This window comes from Primulina huaijiensis, chromosome 7 (assembly GCF_012295235.1).
Source record: "Primulina huaijiensis isolate GDHJ02 chromosome 7, ASM1229523v2, whole genome shotgun sequence".
Taxonomy (NCBI): Eukaryota; Viridiplantae; Streptophyta; class Magnoliopsida; order Lamiales; family Gesneriaceae; genus Primulina; species Primulina huaijiensis.
This window is the reverse complement of record NC_133312.1, coordinates 7,150,898-7,172,266: the sequence shown is the minus strand read 5'-3', so window position 1 is coordinate 7,172,266 and position 21,369 is coordinate 7,150,898. Positions and strand designations below refer to the sequence as shown.

The 21,369-nt window shown below is 35.8% G+C and overlaps 3 protein-coding genes across 4 annotated transcripts; 1 reads left to right on the top strand and 2 right to left on the bottom strand.

The window, feature by feature from the left end:
- Window positions 1-1,771: 1,771 nt before the first annotated feature.
- Window positions 1,772-6,086, bottom strand: LOC140980755 (sulfite reductase 1 [ferredoxin], chloroplastic-like). The gene is made up of 8 exons (XM_073446800.1): window positions 5,837-6,086; window positions 4,314-5,096; window positions 3,932-4,228; window positions 3,591-3,788; window positions 3,078-3,212; window positions 2,841-2,957; window positions 2,588-2,746; window positions 1,772-2,257 (listed from the first exon to the last, which is right to left on the bottom strand). Exons 1-8 carry the CDS (start codon window positions 6,005-6,007, stop codon window positions 2,054-2,056), a joined length of 2,064 nt encoding a protein of 687 aa, XP_073302901.1. The 5' UTR covers window positions 6,008-6,086; the 3' UTR covers window positions 1,772-2,053.
- Window positions 6,087-11,140: 5,054 nt separating this feature from the next.
- Window positions 11,141-14,886, bottom strand: LOC140981058 (dicarboxylate transporter 1, chloroplastic-like). The gene is made up of 3 exons (XM_073447294.1): window positions 13,589-14,886; window positions 11,992-12,214; window positions 11,141-11,698 (listed from the first exon to the last, which is right to left on the bottom strand). Exons 1-3 carry the CDS (start codon window positions 14,701-14,703, stop codon window positions 11,336-11,338), a joined length of 1,701 nt encoding a protein of 566 aa, XP_073303395.1. The 5' UTR covers window positions 14,704-14,886; the 3' UTR covers window positions 11,141-11,335.
- An 839-nt stretch (window positions 14,887-15,725) lies between these two features.
- Window positions 15,726-18,166, top strand: LOC140981458 (uncharacterized). Of its 2 annotated transcripts, none has more exons than XM_073447869.1 (3): window positions 15,726-16,669; window positions 16,763-16,988; window positions 17,108-17,766. In XM_073447869.1, exons 1-3 carry the CDS (start codon window positions 16,148-16,150, stop codon window positions 17,302-17,304), a joined length of 945 nt encoding a protein of 314 aa, XP_073303970.1. In that variant the 5' UTR covers window positions 15,726-16,147; the 3' UTR covers window positions 17,305-17,766. The 2 variants fall into 2 exon arrangements, with proteins under 2 accessions (XP_073303970.1, XP_073303971.1); XM_073447870.1 differs by lacking the exon at window positions 17,108-17,766 and adding an exon at window positions 17,781-18,166 and having other exon boundaries at window positions 15,728-16,669.
- The last annotated feature ends 3,203 nt before the right edge of the window (window positions 18,167-21,369 follow it).

Genomic DNA, 21,369 nt, shown 5'->3' with positions numbered 1-21,369 from the left:
TTTGCCACTTGATGACCTTCACAGAGTCCGTAAACAAGTCAAATCACATCGCTAATATATAGAGCATCATAGTTGTATCAAGTCATTAAAATTAATCGTGTATCCACTCGATAAATGGTAATCACTTGGAAATTCAGAGCAAGGGTAGTTCAATGTATTCATCCTTTGAGCACCCATCTATATGTTTGAACATCTACATTTTCATATCAATGAAATGTTGTACACATAATCACAAATGCTAATATCAAGCTCAAGCGACCTTTATCTTCTTTTAGGCGCGACTACATCGACTAGTGATACATTTCAAATATACAGTAGATAACGTGTTTCATGGCAGCCATCAAATGTACTATCTCATCTTTCATATACTATAGTATATTCAAGGTTTTTATCTATATGCATGTTGTATGATTAACAAAAAAAAATTTTTTTCCCAAAATAATGTATATTATATTAAAGTAATTTAATTTACTCAATAAATATATTTTATCAACTGCGGTTGTTTATTTACACTGAATATATTCTAAGTTTTGTTACCATCTAAAAGGGGAAAATTGTTAAAACTAAAATTATCTAAGTTTCCGTGATAATAATGCTAAAATTGAATTGACAACATTGTTGTTTATTTAAACTGCATATTCTAAGTTTCGGTTTATTTACACTGCATATATTCTAAATTTCGTTTAGTTGATCTTTCTCAAGCCATGCAGCTGATCTCAACCGTGTAGCTCTTTTCAACTGAAAGTAGCCATATAAATGTCATGTTGTAAAGACATCAAGTACACCAACCAAGCTACTCAGAATCCAGTCAAGATTGTTCACAAATAAAGGATAAAGTGGTCTACAAGTATTATCTCTCTGTTAACAAAATTTATTAGCCGTTGAAAGAGAAAATTAGTTAGTAATCCAGAGAATTTATTGTCTTATGCTAATATTGGAAAGAAGACAAAAGACTAGTGACATTCTCTGCATTTAAAGTTGTTGATCGTATATTTCAAAGTAGTTTTTCAAGATTATAAACGTTGAAATTTTCAAATATTTAAAGAGAGGATAATTGGAAATTCAAGACTACTGAAATCCTCAATATTTTAATCGAGCATTCAAGTTCTCTTAGCATTTATCACAAAAATCATCTTGCTGCTCTAAGTAGCTGGATAGTTTTTATTCGATCATTTGAGGATCTATTGTGCTGATTTTGATTTTCTCTATTTTTCTATCTATGAGATAAAAAAAAAAAATTGAAAGAGTTTAATCTTGTAACCATCAGAAATCATTTTCTGAACTATGAATATCTTCTTACAACAGGAAGAAGAGGAGTTTGCATAAAGATTTCTTTCGAACTTTCACGAACAAATCTTATGTAATTTACTTGCAACACTTGGTATTATAAAACGTTTTTTTATCCTCCTTGTTTTAACCTAATTGTTTTATACCATGTTCACTTAAATCATATATATGCAGGTATGTATGTATATCAATCATTTGAAGAATAATACAGTACTTTTTACTATTTATCCTAAATATAGATTTATTTTTAAAAATAAATAAATAAAACAAAATTTTCAACTTAAACAAATACTATATTTACTTCTCAAGAAATGCTTACGATCTGTTTTCCAATAAACATAAAAAGAAGCAAGAGAACAAAAAACACCATCAATTCTAAAAGGATGGACTCATAAGTCATAATTTAGTTAAACTTAGGATTTATTCTTCAGTACATAAATTAACACATGTTAACATAAACTAACTTCACCTTCCCAATCCAATTAATGAAGGTTTCACGCACATGATGCGTTAAACTTACCCAATTTCGAACATAAATCTTGAAAAAAAGAGCAAAGAAACCCCAAAAAATAATCCAAAAATCATGTATTCAAGAAAACTGAGAGCAAAAATAAGGTTCAGATACAGGTTAAGAACTCACTGCTCGATACTTAATGGTGTTCCGTCCTCGGTGTTTAAGCTTGTTACCGACCAGTAACAGGTAAGATTTTGTGCATCTGCATGAACCCTTGCACGAGTAGATTGAGTCATATTTTGGATTGATCGTTCAATGAATATGCTTCTTGTGTGTAGATACGTAATGGCGTATGACTTCCATTGCCAACTCATGAGCATTCTTATCTTGCAGTCTTGCTAGAGCATCCATGGCTTCAAATGTCTCCTTGTCTGCAAAGAGTTTTAAGTTATGTCGCGATGTTGATAAGGGTATTCCTTCCCATTTATCCACCAGCTCCAAAAGCTTCTCCGTTCCCTGGCCAATAGTTCATCCAGATGCTTGAAATAGCAATCAATTCATATTTAATCAGACAATATCAACAGCAGAGCCAGAGGGTGGCTAGAAAGTGTAGAGCACCACCCCCAAAACAAAATTTCTCCTTAATTCTTCCAAACTACTTGCATATTTTTATGTATTATATTATATTATATATTATATATAAAAAATATGATTTCACTCTCTAAATTTTTTTCAATTTTTCAACACATTTTTCTTTCTCGGCCACGGTGCAATAAGGGATCAGCATATTCTTCAAAATGTTTAGAGCTTATTGCGTTTCGTAACCTTGTATTTATCACGACTTACCATGCGAATTGTGAAGTCACCAAATGATTCTTTAGAGAGCCGCTTGTGTTTCCAGTGGTAAAATAGAGGCACAAAAACATCCTCAAGATTATGAAGCTTAACCTTATCCTTGAATGCTTTTGCTAAAGAGGTTTGGTTTGGATTCCCACCGAGCCAAATCTGTACCACAGATGGAGCAGCAGCACTTGTTAATATGAAATAATTTCAATCCATTTAAGGAGTCCTAAAACAATGATTTGGTGACTTAGTTTACCTGGTAACTATTTGGACCGTCGCCAACCAACCCGAGCTCAGCCATGTACGGTCTAGCACAACCATTGGGGCAACCTGTTATCCTTATTACCACGGATTCATTATACTTGAGACCAACCTGAAACGAGGACGTTTTTTGTTGACAAGCTTCAGATGACAACTACAATTGTAGCATGTTGTATTGGAGGAGTTTCTATATATTTCCAGTTTGGTATAAGTGGAAAATGGAAGATATTACCTTTTCAAAAACAGCACGAATTCTCTTCAATATGTCAGGTATTCCTCGTTCAGCTTCTGTAACAGCCAAAGGACAAAGAGGAAAAGCAGGGCATGCCATTGCTGTCAAGTTGAGCGGATCTACAAACCTTGGTTGCTGTTCCAAAAAAAAGGTTTATACAGCCTCCTCAGAACTCAAAAAATCAGATTTCTACAAAAGAATAGCAGCATAAACTTCAAAATAAAACCAATGCAAAAAATTCCAATAGAAAAACTCCCCACTCTCCTTGCTCCAGACCTAGATTTCTTTTAAATGAAATACTGACTTTTGTTGATCCTTGGGAACATACTAATACATTTGTGAAATCCGAATTACAATGTTCAAATCCAGCTTGTGCGACTGAAGCTACTTCGCTCGAGCATTATGCGATTCCCAGAAATCGAGACAACTAGCTGTCTTTTTGCCAAACACAGCAAGAATACTCTCCAAAGGTTAAAGAAAATTATAAAAGCTAAAATTCTGAATATTTTTTACCAGTAGACCACCCTGAGCAAGAGCTGTAGTGATAGGGCGCTTCCATGCTTGTCGGACATCACACAAGATAATATTTTGGTTAGGTGTGATACGCACATTCAAATTATACTTCTCAATAATTTCCCTTAAAATCGTCTTCATTGTTCCCTTGATTCTGCCATTATCCACATGAAGACCACAAAATAAACCACCATCTCCCTGCAAAACAAGCATTTGAACAATCAATTGCAGAAAAAGTCAGTCACATGATATACGGATTAAAAAATTGACATGATGCGGTAAAAAGATAAAAAAAAAAGTTTCATGTTAAGAGTTTCGTCTCCTACTACTGTCAAGCCAACCTGCTCGTGCCAACCGAGATAGCTTTTAAATTCCCAATCGGGTAACTCATGGCAAGGTTTAAACTTCTTCCCATAGTATTGCTCGACCACACTTCTGAACTTTTCTATCCCCCACGAACTAAGCAAGTATTTCATTCTACTGTACTTTCGATCATCTCTCCTTCCATTTTCTCTTTGAGTGACAGCGATAGCCTTGACTGCATATAATATATCATCTTTCGGCACATAACCCAATGGTTCTGCCAATCGAGGGAAAGTAGATTCCAATCTATGTGTTCTTCCCATCCCACCACCAACCTGCAAATATACAACCACCGAGTCTCAGAAAATATCAACTACTACTAATTTTTTTGGATAAAAAACGAAAAAGAAATATATTTACATATATGTTAAAGCCCTGTGGCTCCCCATCAGCATCAGATACAACAACAACTCCAATATCATTAGTAAAAAGATCCACCGAGTTGTCCGTGGGAACGGTGACTGCAATCTTGAACTTTCTTGGCATGAACTGTTTTCCATATATGGGCTCAGGTGAATTGGGAAAATTTGTACCATGGGAGTTATCATTTAGAGCCTTAACTACTTCTGGGGATTCAGCAGACATGAATTGTTCTCCATCCACCCACATATCATAATAAAACCCTGACTGTGGAGTTAAAAGTGCAGCAATATCTTCTGCAGTTTTCTGCGCTAAAAGATAATCTTTTCGAAAAAATGGTGCTGCTGGGGCAAGGACATTTCTGTTGAGATCACCACAAGCACCAAGTGTCGAGCCCATGCTCTTAATGATTGTACTCATGACTATCTTGAGATCTTTTTTCAAAACACCATGGAGCTGAAACGTTTGCCGAGTTGTCAAACGAAGTGTTTGAATCCCAAACTGATCAGCTAGATCATCCATAACCAGATAGAGTTTGTTTGAAACTTTTCCACTCGGGTTCTTTGTACGAAGCATAAATGAATACGACCTTGTGCCACGTTCATCTCGGTTATACTGTTGATAGCTACCATGGAACTTGATTATTTGTGTAGCAGCTTCATTAATATTAGGAGAATCAGTTAATAACTCCTCATTGAGAGGATATCTTATGAAGTTGCTGTGCTCTTTGATGATTTCGACCTTACTGCGTTTATTCTCGACTGAAGCATCTGTTTTCAGAGGCTGCAAAGAAAGCAACAAATTATAATAAATGCATGCATATCAGTTTTATAGAAGTCAAATTGGTTAGATGGAAAGAAACAATGATCAGAAAAAAGCATAGGTAACATAAGCAAAGTTGGATACACCACATCGAATAAAAATGAGTCCCAGCACAAATATAATCAATAAAATTTGAATTAAAATCATAATTTATAGAAATGTTAACTCTTGCAATACTGAAGCGAGATCATCACATATAAACAAAAACAGTATCTGGGAATTCGCTTGAAGCAAAAAATATAACCAATAAATTGCTCAATACATGAATCAAGATGATCATTTCATCAAATGCAGAGTAGAGTCTTGCAATAATGAAGTGAGATCATGATGTAAATTAAAATAGCATCTTGAAATTAGCTTGCATCGCAATATAGTCTATAAATTGTTCAATGCGTGAATCAAAATCATCATTCTTCAAATTCAAGAGCACATTACAACAATTTAGTACATAGAAAATAATATCAAACAACCAATTGACCATACCATCATGACAACAGAAACCATATGATTTTATATGTAAAACATCTTCATGTTTATTGCAATACACGCAATTACCAAATGCTGCACTCCATGCATGACCGAAACATCCACCCTCTCCCCCAACAAAAAAATTTATAAAAAAAAAATCTTTATTCGTTAAACTAAAGAGGCATAACTTCCAATCCGTAGTGACAACTGAGAAGCAAAAATCGAATTGCTACCGTGGAAACAGCTTTGACGGCCACAATCGAAGGAGAGGATGATGCGCGAGAAACCTGAGGGAATTTGGTAAGCAGAATCAAAGTGGATGCATTCTTCAAGCCACTAAAGTTTCTAGAAATCTGCAGCTTGGGATCCTTGGCTATTGCTGCTCCCCCAAACGACGTCGCCATGCTGGGATAGGGTTTCGATCGATGGCGAGATTTTTAATTTTGGTCGAAATTGGTCGAAATGAAATGAGGACGACGAACTGGAGGTGATGAGTTACTCTTACGGAATCTGCTTCTGTTGGCACTCCACGCGCTCCATCGACGCCTCTTCGGCACACGCCATCTATTATTTATTATTATAATTAATAATTAATTAATCAATTAATTAACAGAATCAATTTGCGAATTCAATATCATTTATATAACCATTGATCAAAATATATATTTTTGGAACAATTTAGAAAATCCTCTAAATTTGGACGAATTCTTGAAAATTTTAAACTCCAAATTTCTCTTCTTAAATTTAAATTTCTCAAAATTTTCTATAAAAAAATTGAGTAATTATGTGAATATCATGTATTATTTTCCTTTTAAATTTGATTTTATATTTCACTAGTTTAGTTTTGAAAAAAAAAATCTAATTAATTAAAAAGTAGGAAAAAAATTGAATATGTTCAAGAAAATAAATGAGAATATTTGGTTAAGCACCGGAAAATAGAGCGCGTGACGTAGACGACACAAGTCGTAGTAGAGTCAAAGACATAGTAAAAGGAGATATTGGGAGAAAGCATCGAAGGCTTGGTGCAGTGAACCTGGACGTCAAATAGATAATGCTTGCTCAGTCATTTTTTATATTCAAAAAATTTCCGAACGTGTTTTTTTTTGTTTTTAATATGTATTTATTTAATATATAATTATTTAATTTTATCAATAGTTCGATAATTCAAATTATATATGTCTAAAGTTATATTTAAATGCTATTTAAATATAATTAATATATATAATTTAAAAATCATTTAAAAATAATTTGAAATCGAGTTTTTCGAGCTCGAGTAATTTAATACATTATTGAATTTGTGAGTTTTCTCTCAAAATTTTATAAGCTTTGCTTTGTACACACAAAAATAAAACTTATCAAAGATTTAATCTTTGTGACATTTGTCGATTGTTCTTAACTCGGATTGTCAAATATGAGTTATTTGAAAGTTCGCTTGAAAACAGTTGTTTATCTTCGTGAATATTTGTTGCTAATTTTTTTAGCTTAGAGGTGAATATCAGAAATCTTTACTTGTTTCAAAAAGATCGGGACAACCCAACGTTCTTTATTTCATTGAATCGATGATGTGACTCCGTTTTTGAATGCGTTTGATTTTCATGTTTGAAGAATTGCATCATTTGGTATCAGAGATTTTGGTTCCTTTGATTCAAATAAGTATCTTGTTTTTACTATCAGATCTGCGTTAATCTTTCGTTTGTTTTCATATCTGTAATGTTCTATCGTTCTTCGTTCTTTAGTGAATCTTGCGATTCTCGAAATTCTTTGAGTCTTTCTTCGTTTTTTCGAGTCGCACAAATCCTTGTTGTGCAAGTCTTAAAAAAATTCAAATTTCTTAGCTTTGCGTAGTCCAAGCGAGACAGTTGCAAGTGTCCACAAGTTGAATCTAGACGTTTGATTTATACAAATACAAAGTTTGAGCACACCTTCGAGAGAACTCTCTACTTTGAGTGAAAATATTTGAGTTTTAGCGTTTACTCTTTAGAGTGACTGGTGAGTATTTGTAGTGAGACAAAAAAAGAGTTGGGTGAATTTTCTTTGGAGTGACCATGAGAATTCGGGTGAAGAATATTTTTTTATTCTACTAACGTTTCTTACAGGTACAATGTCAAAAAAAATGGAGAAGGAGGTAAGAGATGACTCGAACCAAGGACTTTCCAATGTCCAAATGGGGTCGTTTTTAGGTGGTATCACTAGGATAATGAGGGCCAAGTTGGCGCCATTATGCGAGAGAGTGGATAGGCTGGAGGTTAATACAAGTGGGAGCAGGTCTAAGCCTAAGAATGTGGGTGCAAAGACGAGGAGGAATTTAAGCCTTTACGTGATAAGTATAGGCAAGTTGGTGGGGATAGGATAACGAGAGGAGTTGAAGTGAATAGAGTGTCGTACTTGAGTCCGGGATGATGATAGACGACGTGGTGAGAATCCTAAACGTAAAAATCGGGGAGAGCATTGACTGAGTGACATAAAGATGACAATTCCATTTTTTAAGTGGGGGAGCCGATCCAAATGCGTACCTTGAGTGGGAGGAAAAGATGGAGTGTATCTTTGAGAGTTGGGATTATACGGAAGCAATGAAGGTAAGACGAGCTTGTAGCGCGTTTACCGACTATGTTATTACTTTGTGGGTTAAGTTAGTACGGAATAGGAGGAAATACAATGAGGACCCTATAGGAAAGATGGATGAGATGAAAAGGGTGATGAGGAAACGATTTGTTCCTAATCACTACGACAGGGGAGTTGGCAGGATAGATGAACATGGCTTGTATGAGGCTTCTTTGACATCCACCTGGCGGTCAAGCTTGGAAGAGAAAATCATTGCTAGTAAAATGACGGAGTCGAAACATGAAATTACCAAATATGAATATTAAGGTACATTTAAAAATTCAATTTCTCGTACTTGTGATATTATATGTCGTTGGTGTCTAGAGATAGGACATAACATTATACAATATCCACGTAAGAAGGTGACCATAGTAGATTTTTCTGTTGAGATTGAATCTCAAATTGGAATTGAGGTTGTAGTTGAACCTGAATCTGAACCTGAAGTTGAGGTTGTAGTGGAATCTGAATATGACGTGGTTGAAAAAGTTTTTGATTATAATATCCCGCTTGTTGATGAGTCGAATGATGTTGAACGATATACAGTGGAGACTGAATCATTTGGTAGAGCAGAAGTGTCTAATTTGTCTATTATGGAGGAGAATAGTAGACAAAGTAAAATGTATTGAGGAAAAATGTATGTTTCTTGTTCAATCGAATCCAAAAAAAAGAAATTCTTGAGGTTCAATTGATAGTTCATGAAGGTGAGTGAAAAATATAGTAAAATAACCGAAAAAAGAGTGATCAAAAGAGTGAGATGACCATAGAAAGAAGAAAATTTGGAAAACATGATAAAGAAAAAGAGGTCAAAGAAAAAGAAAAAGAAAAGAAAAATTAAATTGAAGGCCCCAAAGAGTGAGGAGAATTATTTGTTTTAGTATAAACCCCTTAAATTACTTTTGTACAAAGAGGTTTATCCACATTGTGATGATATAGCCGGTTCAATCCCGAGCGTTGTTATTTCTTCTTCCCAAGATGTTGGAGATGTCATGACGAGTAGACAAACGAGTCTCGTTGAAAGAAGAATCTAATGGTTTGAGCCACATAAATTCAAGTGCAATCGAGATTAGGTAAACCTCCTCGTACCGCATGAATTCAAGTGCAATCGATATAAGATAAAGTTAGTTGCAAACACAACAACTAAGAGATATGATTTGCTTCTTTACCTTAATTCTTTGTTGTGTTGTTTTCAATAATTTGGAGGGAGTGTTGCAGATGTGGTGTTTAAGAGGTATAATTGTGATTTAAATTTTTTGTCGAAGTATCATGGAGGTGAGAGTGGTGAGACATTGCCTGAAGTAAGTTCAAATGTTATTGATTTTGATTTCTCAAAAGTTATCAAATTGATAAGACTTAATCATGACAATGAATTGTATGCATTACACTTAAAATTTTGTGATATACAAAGCTCGTTATAATGATGCAAAATCAAACTTTTTGAAAAACCGCTGAATCAAAGTCAACATCCAAAAATCAACTTTTCACTAACTCAATTTGGCAGCTGTCAATTTTGGAACTCTTTCAATAAATTTCATGCAGTTGCAGTGTCATCACAAATTTAGTCATGATAACTCTCACAACTTCCAAATATAGAATTCACTTATAAACATATTTAGAAACCATATGTTTGATTTCTATCAAACTTAGTTATCAAATTCAACTCATTGAATTTGACTATCTCAACATGAATTCAAAAATCAATATTGGTATGACTCTCAATGGTTTAGAAATAAAGCTAATTGTAGATTCATAACTTGTGTTATTCGAGACGTGTGTCTCTTATATGGGCTTACCTTGTTAGCTTCATTCTATGGATCAACCCCTTGATCTCAAAAAACACCAAAACTCATTTCTGATTACACTTTTTGAATCATGATAAGTGCCTCTAGCAGCATCGTTTCATGAATCCCAAAGCATCGGTGATAATGTCTGCAAGAACCAGTAGGTTGTGTTTAACATATAGTACGGTCCATTTGACTCATATATCTCGATCGAATTTGAAACCATTAGTTTATCGAGGCTTGCATATAAATTCGATAACAATGTGATGCATCTTTAAGTAATCATTCTTACTTTGACCATATATTCTATGCACTATTAATTCACCAGATCACATAGAATATACACACCCGTATGTGAGCAGTGAATCTCAAACTGCAATGCATCGGCTCTTACGTATGTCGAAACTACATCCGACCTCACCACATGACCCTCACGGAGTCCGTAAACGAGTCAAAGTGCAGCACTAAAAGGTAGAGTTTCTATGTTGTCTCGGGTCACAGAACTAATGATGTACAACCATAACTACTGACTTATCTACTTGATAAATGACAACCACTTAGAAATTCCAAGGGAAAATTGTTCAATAACTCTTCATATGATCACTCATCAAGTATGATGGGACATTTCCACGCCCCTACAAATGAAACATGACATATAACATCACAAATATCAATCTCAAACTCAAACGACATTTATCTTTATTTTACATGACTGCATCGACTAAGAACGAGTTTAGAATATACAATAACTTTAAATGAGTTTCATGATCGACAAACTTGTACGACTTCATTGTACCATAATATATTCAAAGTTTTCATCTATGCAGTTTGCATGTCTATACAGATAAAATAAATTTCAGAATATATTCAAACGTAAAATATTATTAAAATAAAGATTATTCATTACATAAGAAAAAATAAAATCCAAGACACAAATTAATTTGCTGAACACTTACTATAACATTTTGATCTTTGGTATTACAAATAGACAAAACTGCCTCTAATCTTACTTTCTAAGTCCACAAAAAAAATGTACACTTCTAATCTTATTGACAATATAATAATTTTTACAAACTTTTTACGACTAAATTAACTATTTACTATATATTTTATGTAAAATTCAAATCTTTCTCCTAAAAAAAATTTGTATTTGATTCGTAAAATAACCCATTATATGTTCACTTAGTAGGAATCTCATATATTCAAATTACACATGATCCCGTCTAAACTTCTGAAATCTTTGTTTCAAAGAAAAATGTTCAAAAGGTGAATGTCCATGAGGGAAACCAAAACTGTAACCAATCGAAACAGACGAAAATTATTGTACGAGAGAGTTAATCTGAAGAGCTGGTTCTACCATAAGCCAATGAGTTTCCACCATGCTCCGCCCACACCGAGCCATATAACAAGATTCACAACAGAGATCAAGAATCCATAGCCCCACCATTTCGCAAGTGGCACATAGCCAGCTCCATAGAAGACGGGTGCTGATCCAATCCCGTAATGAGTAATGCCACCCATAAGATTTGAGAGGACAGAGAGGACAATGGCACCAAGATACGGCGGAGTACCCAATGCACTTGCTACTGATAGAAATGCGGTAAACATGGCCCCAATGTGCGCAGCCCCGCTTGCAAAGAAATAGTGAGAATAGAAGTATAGGAGAACGAGAATACCAAAAGATAGCTGCCATGAAAGGCCCAGGCCGCCAACAAACTGTAAATGAAGGGAAAAAAATAGAGAAGATACATCTTAGAAACAAATGAATGATATAAAGTAGAGGGCAAGAAGAAAAATAACTCTTAAACTATGAGTTACATTAGGCTACTCGTAAGAAAAGACGGAAAAAAAATCATAGCTTGTGTTAACAGTAAAACTAAAAAATTTTAAACTTTACAAAAGCTCCATGCAAGGTTTTAAAATTGTGCTATACAGGTGGCCAAGTGGAATAGAAGGGGCGCTTGTTGCTCCCCATCTCTAATGTAAGATGTGGTGAAAAGTGAACAAACCTTAACTACGGTTTGGCTGAACCAGGAAATGAGTCCATATTTGTTTAGATATCCAGCCATTGCTATAAGTGCAGCAAACCACGTAAGGGTGTCCCAAGCAACTGATTCGGCCAGACACTCTTTCCATGTGACGACTCCGGTTATGAGGAGGACGGATAGTCCAAGAATTGCTGCAGTAACGGCATCTACATTCAGCTTGCTTCCAAAGACCCATAGTCCTACCATATACATGGAACATACGTGGAAAAAAAATTTTGGAGTCGTCAATTTGAATAAAATCAGGTAAAAGAACGTCAGCATTGATGTTGAGAATTTTATTTTGGAATCGAAAATGCCATCAAGATATTATTTTGTCCACATAATACTATCCGCCGAAAAACATGGAGGTGTCGTCAAAGTCTGAAATCTGTAATGGGATGTGGTGGAGGGAACCACATCCTGTTTCCTAAATTTTTGAGGCAATGTAGCTAATACAGACCCGGATATAGTTGTGAACATATTAAGGCAATGATAAGATAGCCGCGAAATGCAAGTGAACTGATAGATCAAGATATGTGTAAATCAGACAATGAAATATCTTAATCTTAAGTAGCAGAAACTAAAATGGCTTGTAAAGTTAGAAATGAGTTTTTACTTTCCAAATGCCAAATATTAACGAGCAATTTTGAACAACAAGTATTGACCTTTTCGTTTCTCCAATTATTTTATCATTCTTCTGTATGCAGATATGGATTTGAGCCATTTAAATACAATCATATAATTTATTTTAGTAAAAGCCAACCACAAAGGCACCATGACAATGCCTGCTTGAAAATTACGGGTGAAGTTCATTGAATAAAGAGTAATTATGATAAATTTGTTGAAAAGATCAGGATAAGAGTACACGAGTAAAGAAACGAAACATCAAACTTAACAGTGCCCCATAGCCATGGATAAAAGACAAACAATTCAAACAAGGGCCACATTTTGGATATGTAAACAGAAAACAGCTTCGCATAAACTAGATTTACTCAGAAAAATTATAAAAAAACGTTAAATAATTTTGTGGATCTAAGCGAGGGATCATAGAGTAACGGGAAGTTTGAGAAAAACCATGTTATATACACGCTTATCTACTGAATGAAATTAATGATTAATTCAGTAACTTCAGAATATGGTAAGGAGTAAGCACTATTCAGAAGATACAAGTCTTTCAGAGCTTTTACACCGAAAATTGAATCTTAGCATATTTACTTTCCATCATGCAATAAACTCTAATGATAAGAACTAACAGTTGGTGAAAGCATATAAGGTTTCCCACGTTATCAAAAATAATATGAAAATAGCTGAAAATATGCTTATGAAATCTTGGGTATTTTAATTTCCACATATTACTCTAACTCCCATTCAAAGAGCCAAAACCTTTGTAATTCTTGAATGACCCTAAATAACACTCCTTAACAATTTACACATCCAATCAACAAAAGAGAGGTAAAACTTTAGCAGCCCAAAATGTGAATGACTAACCATGTAGACATAGTATTAGCAGCATAAATGAAACAAAAAGTAACTGAATGAAAAATTTATAATCCAAGTTAGATTCTTATGTTGCAATACCGTGAGTAGCAATGTTCCAGCCATGATTATCTCATTCTTAGTCATAGGCCCCATCTTCTCCAACCTCTCTTTAGCAAGCTTAGGCGCGTCAGGGCTACTCTTCACTGTAGGTGGATAGATCAAATACAAAAGCATTGGCACCACAATCAACGAAACCAGTCCGGGCACTATCGCGGCTTTAGCCCAATCCATCCAACCAATGGACATATTAATAGTACTTGCTGTCAAGTTAGCAGCCAAAGGATTTGCGGCCATTGCTGTCAAAAACATAGATGACGAAATCACTGAAGTTTGGAAACATGTAAGCATTAGCCAAGATCCTAACTTCTTCTCAGTCCCATCACCAACATTACTACCACAAGCAACGCAAAGGGATTTCACCAAAGGCAAAAATATGCCACCGGCTCGAGCAGAGACCGAGGGAATAGCCGGCGCTAAAAGGGCTTCACTAAAAACTAAACTATAACCTAATCCTAAAGAAGAACTCCCGAATAAAGACACGAATTGGTAAGCAATCCTGTTACCCAATCCAGTCTTGATAAACCCGCGTGCAAAAAAGAAAGCCAATGCAATCAGCCAGGGAATGGGATCTCCGAAGGCTGAAAATGCAGCGGCAAAGGTAAGAGTTTTCGTCAGAACAGAAGCGCCGAGGCCCATTAAAGCTACGGCTCCCAAAGGCAATGGCTGCGTTATGATACCAACTATAGTTGCCAAGAAAATGGAAAGCAATTGCCACGCGATTCTTGAAACCCCAGAAGGCGGCGGAAGGAACCAGATAATAACACTCGTAGCTATGGAAGCTATGAGTGGTTTAATGGCCGCACCCTGCCACGGTTGGGGAGCCGGCACTACCGGCACCGCGGAAGTGGAAGCAGACGGAGTTGAAACAATCGGATCACGTTTGATTAGGAATCTGGGATTTTTCTTAGCGAACTGGGCGCGATCTTTCTGTCGAGGAAAACCACTAAGCGGGTTGCTCTCGGAATTATCAGTGGAATTGGCGACAATTGATTTAAATCCACTGGAGGGATAGACGGCTTTGGATTTTTGGGATTTAGGGGAGGAGTGTGGGCGAAAGCAAAGGCTTAAGGATGTGGTGAGGGCCAAAGAGGCCATCCTTTCACGGCGTTTAGCGGCGGCCTGGTGGTGGAGGTTTGAACTTCTTGCCTCCCTGCGTGTTGGTGATCAATTCTATGTTGGGGGTAGGGGTGTGGTGTGCAAATGTGCAACAGAAGTGTTTTTGAGCGTAAATCTGAACCGTCGGAATTGGATCGAAACGGTGGGGAAACGGAACCGAAGTGGCCGGGGGGAAGTTGAACTAGTTTGTCCTTGACAACTCCGCAAATAATTTGGACTAAGCAATTTGCGGGGAAATTAAGAGAACTAACAAGATTTTGGTGTATTACTTTATATTTTATAAATTATATTTATTCTTTTATGATAAAACTAATTGTATTTATTCTTTTATGATAAAACTAATATATGATATAAAAATATAAGAATAATTTGTAAAAAAACTATTTTTAAAATTGTTTAATTTTTCGTGACATAATAATTACATCAATCAAGAATAAGGCAAGTGTTGTGAAGCTAATAATCCTACAAAGCAAACAGTGTTATGTGGTAGAGAATGGAAGAATAATTTAAATTTTCTATTGACAGTGATTATTATAATATTAGGCCACGTTTGGTAGGAGTGATTATCGGAGGACTAAGGCAGAAATAATGAAGTATCAGTTGTTTGACTGGTTTTTTTACGTGAGTAGTGATAACTTCCGGCCCGTGATGTAAACACTATGTGGCCATGAAAAAAAGAGAAAATAGTCCCAACTATTTGATGGTATACCCAATACTGACATGAACAGTACTACATATTCCTGTTTCTCCTTCCCAATTTACCCTTTATCTCACCAACATAAAATACCAACCTCTTCTCATCTCTCTAAAAGTGACTGTCTCTCGTCTTCGTGAAGGCGGCTTTACTGTTGAAGTGTGCAGTCCATTTCTGTCGTCTGCATCTGTCTTGTAAGCTTCCGTTTGTGGAGGTAAATGTTGTAGTTCTTGAAACTAGTTTTGTTTGGTAGAAGAATTCATTCTCCCGCTTCTTATTCGTGACATTAATGATTTCTGCAGAATTTTGATCTCATTTATTTCTATTGCGAGCCTATGGAAGCTTGTGGTATGCTATGGAAGTGATGTTTGGTTAGTTGTGAAGTTCCCCAACTGTTTTTGAAGAAACTTTTTCTGCATTTTGTTTATGACAGTGTGAAGAAAATAATTGTCTTTCTTCTCTTTAAATTCTACGTAATTGTTAATGCATAATAAGTCTTAATTTTTCTTACTTACCATTTAATTTTGAAGAAAATATTTTCTTAACACTAACGTATGGAAATTTTCAGAACTGATAATTGAAATACAATTGTGCATTGTGCATTTTGGTTAATATCCATGTCCGTTAATCGCGTCTCCATTAAATCACATGTCTTAGTTTACAATGTTCATGTCATTTGTTTGTTAATCACACATAAATTTCCAGTTTTCGGTTGAGTTTATTGACAACATGGAGCAACGTAGAAAAATTGTTATCCTTCTGCTGGTGAACCATATGTTATATCGATCTTTTTTGATGTTATTTCTCCTAATACGAGAGCATACGCGAATGATCTCAATTACACGTCGTGTCCGTCGAAGACAAGCTGCTTCGTACAGCATGATCGAAAGAGTAAATGCTCAATTGAGCAATTTGCATAGGATTATTGAGGTCGGAGATATCCAATATGTGAATAACTTAAGGATGAATCAAAATGCGTTTGGACGACTCTGTTATTTGTTAACAAACTTAGGAGGGATAGGTGATTCAAGATACGTACGCGTCGAAGAGAAAGTGGCCATGTTCTTGTCTATATTGGCGCATCATAAAAAGAATCGGGTAGCTGGGCATGATTACATACGTAGTGGACAGACAGTTAGTGCTCATTTCCATGATGTTCTTAAAGCGTTGCTAAAGTTACATCCATTACTCCTTGTCAAGCCGTCTCCTGTCGATGAAGATTGTAGAAGCGAAGCATGGAGGTGTTTTAAGGTAATACCTCATTTTGAACTATCTCATTTTTTTAGTTTGGTTTCCTTAGTATGTGGTTCGACTATATCTATCTTACTTACACATTGCTGACAGGGTTGCCTCGGCGCATTGGATGGAACCCATATCGGTGTACATGTCCCTTGCCGAGAAAAAGCAAGATATAGAAATCGAAAAGGTACTATTGCAGTTAATGTATTGGGGGTATGTGACCGCAATATGAATTTCATATACGCTCTCACGGGCTGGGAGGGATCCGCGGTAGATGCTCGAGTTTTAAGAGATGCGCTAAACAGGGATGATTCATTGAGAGTTCCACGAGGTTATACATGAAATTTTGATGTTTCTATTTCTTATTTCGTTTTGTAGCAAGAGTTTCAACTAATGATTTAGTTACAAAGCTTTGCCAACGTTTTTATTATTCATGTTATGAAAACGCAGGTTGTTATTATCTCTGTGATAATGGATATGCAAATGTCGAGGGTTTCTTGACGCTGTATCGCCGTTTTAGGTATCATCGCGATGCTTGGGGCAATTGTGCTTGCGGTCCACAAGATTACAAGGAGTTGTTCAATTGGAGACACTCTCAAGCTCGTAACGTAATAGAAAGAGCATTTGGTTTGTTGAAAAAAAGATGAGTCATCCTTCGAAGTCCTTCGTTTTACCCACTCAAAGTTCAGAACCATATAATTTTGGCTTGCATTCTTTTACACAATTTCATATGGACGCAAATGGATGAAGATCCAATGGACAATGTCGAAGAATATGTGGGTAGCCCGGCTAATGACACACAAAATGATTTCATTACCAGTGTGGAGTCTTCAATAGGGTGGGATGCTTGGAGAGACGAGTTAGCAATGTCGATGTGGAACATGAACAATTAACTTGCTTGTATTTCATTTCAATTGTTAGCTATTGTACTTTCAATTTCGGTGTATTAGTTTTGTTATGGTCAATTTACCAAGGTTCTGACATTATTCACTTTGGTTCTATAACGTATGTTTTTATCAAAAATTTCAACATACCTTTGGCACTATAGATTGCTTTATATTTCGGTAGGTGTTTACTTTGTCAAGCATTATGACACAGTTGAAATATGTTGTGTTTTGTACAGAGTCAGAGAAACAACTCAATCAAGTGTAAATGGACAGTGGAGCATCGTCCGCGAGCGTTGTCGGTAGGAGCAAAAAACAAGACAAGACACGACGTAGTTGGAATGCTCGAGAAGAAGAAGTTCTAATCCAAGCACTGAAAGATGTCATAATAAAGGGATGGAAAAGTGAGAATGGATTTAAGGCTGGTTATTTAAATCTGTCGGAGAATGCAATGCAGGAATCTATCCCCGAGAATAGCTTACGTGGAAATCCACATATCAATTCGAAGATCCACGTATGAAAGAAAACATATAGTACTATAGTTACATTGTTAAGCAAAAGTGGTGTGGGGTGGAACGATTCTGATAACACAATCGATGTCACAGATGAGACATGGGAGACAATCGTGAAGGTATTGTTTTCAATGTTTATTTTATGAATTCTTTACGTAGTTGAATTTACTTGTCTAATTATTAGATTTGTCGTAGACTGACCCAACGTTACATTCAATGAGACACAAGCAGTGGACACATTACCATGACTAGTGTGAGATATTTGGAAATGATCGTGCTACAGGTGAGCGCAACCAATTTCGAGAATGTGCTACATGAGGTCCTAAACATAGATAATGAACTATGTACTGCTGCGTGGCTTGCCGAGACACCTGCCTTTGATACAGTTGATGCTGCTGAAGACTCTAAATCTGAGACTAATAAGCCGTCCTCGAAAGCTAAAGAATGTGTAACTTCGAATATTAAGAAAAAGAAGAAAGCCACTGACGACGAACAGACAATTGTTGAAGACATCAAAAACCTCGCCGACATAACGCAAATCACAATGAGCGATTTGATCAAGAAGCTTGCTTCAGAGGATAAGCTTTCAGATGCACAAGATCAAGTGCTTGCTGCTAAATTGTTGTTTAACAACCACAACGACTTGGCTCTGTTTCAACGGTTAGGTCATCGCGAAAAGATTTGTTTGGTGAATAGACTTTAGGCTGGGTGAAGAAGCTGTGCATTTTGTGAAGATGAATCATTTCGATTCGTACATGTATCACCTCTATTATTCTAGTCTTTTTGAAGGGATTCGAACCAGTACTTGTTTTGTTTATGTGTTTTGCTCATTTCCAGTATGTTTCATGGATAAGCATCTTCGCCTTCTGTATTAACTAGTTAATGTAGGTGTACGAGTTCGAACCAGTAATGCATTCGTGGTAACTTTTCACCGTCAGAATGCTACGTATTGATAGTGCCATAGGTTTTTATTGTCCTGAACATTAATGAATTCGCTTACAAAACATAGAATGAAAGAAAATGCACATGTTGCATTTACACTTCGAAATTATGAGTTTAAGGACAAGAAGAAAACCACGAAATCAGAAAAATTAATAGGATTTCTTATTCCAAGAACACTCCTTTATCATTACTTTGCAGAATTCATATATAAAAGGTTGGTACAAAGTTTGCTCTTCCCCACCGTTGAAAACAATATTAACAACGTGTCTAATGTACGAACATGGCGTCAAAGGGGATAGTTCTATACCATGCATTCAAAATTGTGGGGAAAGAACGAAACCTACTCTACTGTTGCACCTGCTACCCACTGGAGTCAGTGGTGAGGTCAATGAGGAGGATGACCGATTTGCCATGGCTATCCAATTTTATCTTGTACTCTTCACCTTGGGTTGCACGATGAACTTTCACCTTCGTGGTGTCATCTTCTTCGTTACAGTCGGGCTGTATCTCCATTTTTGGGTGACATAACTTCATTTTCTTCCTCCGGTTTGGCACATCAGATGAAGGGTGAAGCATTTCAACACCCTGGCATTTCACTTCACACTTCTCACCTTTCTGAACCTTCTTGGTTTCATCGTCGGAACAAAGATCAATCATCGATACAATGTAGGAGCTAGTGACAGTATCTTCAGAACCAAAGTAACAAGTAACATACATTTTTTCGAAAATGCTCAGAACATCACATGAAATTGGAAGATCAGTACGTGCGTGCATGAGTAAGAAGCTGTCTTTAAACATACAAACTTTAATGTGGAGCAACTTACCCAACTGCTTGTATTAAATACAAGTCTTTCAACATGTTCCCTCAATTTTGGAGATTCGTATGTGAAGTCCAAAGAAAATATGCAAATCAAATTGTAACAAAGGGCCTCAGGGTGGTAGGTATTAGCCATTAATAACATATTCTAATATTTACATTATTAATAATGTTTGGAAACCAACCGAAATTGTTGTTTTCGGTCCAATTGTACATGCTGCTACACCTCTTCGCACACAAAGGATTGAATACATACACTTTCACCACTAATATGCAAAGAAATCGTCAAATTATTTAAACTGATGCATTACCGAAGTTGGAGAAAATTGAAGTAGAAATTTGTAGGATATATTTCAATTAAACATTACTACAGGAACTGATTCATGGACAATCAACTATTAAGGAAGGAATATTACAAAATAATGCTGATGATCAGTGAAAATTTTTTACAACCATAAACAAAGAACACACTTGCATGAAATATCCTTCCAAAATCAATACACAGCATCAAAATGTAGCGGACACTTAAATAATATGTGCATACAAGTTAAGTGCATCAGACATCGAAGAAATTCAAAAAATTGGTACCACACATACTTACGTGGAAATACTAACAAAGAAGTAAACTTAATAATCACAAGTCATTTACTACTCGTCGATCAACTCCATTTTCTCCAACAACATAGCTATCTCTTCCGAGTTCTTCTCCATTTTCTTCGCTAGATTGCGATTTTCACGAGTTGAATCTGATATAGCTTGCATTAAATCACCTAGTTTGTTACAAGGCTTACGTTCATTGTCACCAGTAGCATTCGGATTTGAAGTGGACAAATTAGGCTATTAGCACGAAGTTTGAACCGACGTTTTTTTTAAAAAAAACTCTCAAACACGTCATCGGCCTCTTTCCTAGTCTCGTACCCTTTGAAACAAGCCCATGAAATCTATAAACTTTGGAGTTCGCTTCAGACCACTTGTCATATACACCAGCTTTTCTTCCAACAAAAACAACATAGGTTTTAGGCTGCATTCAAATATGTTTCATCACAAACCCTGGAAGAGTTAACAGTAAATACAAGTACAAATAAGTCATTTCAAGTAGTCAACATAATTTAACTACACAAATCCATAAACTGTCATATAAAACATTTCTTAAATAAGATACTTAAAATATTTCTACATCATGCTTAAGCCAATGACATGTAAAAATACTCGTTTCACATTGAACATATTTTTCACACAATAAGCCATGTATTCATAGAATCTAACTATCCGTTTCATTGGTATCAGGCTCAGCTTAACATACCAAATATAATACACAATAATTGAAAATACAACAACAAAAAGCTCTCAACTGACGATCTGCAAATCTACAATATTTATTACAAAACAAAATTCGAAGAATAAATAGAAGACATCACCATCTCTTCGACTAAATAGGTTACACAAGTAGCTGGTTTTCTTCACAGACATTAGTTTCAAAACCGGTCAATACGTTGACAACACTTCGAATCACCGTTGAACGACCCTAAACAATACGATGCACAACAACGATTTCGT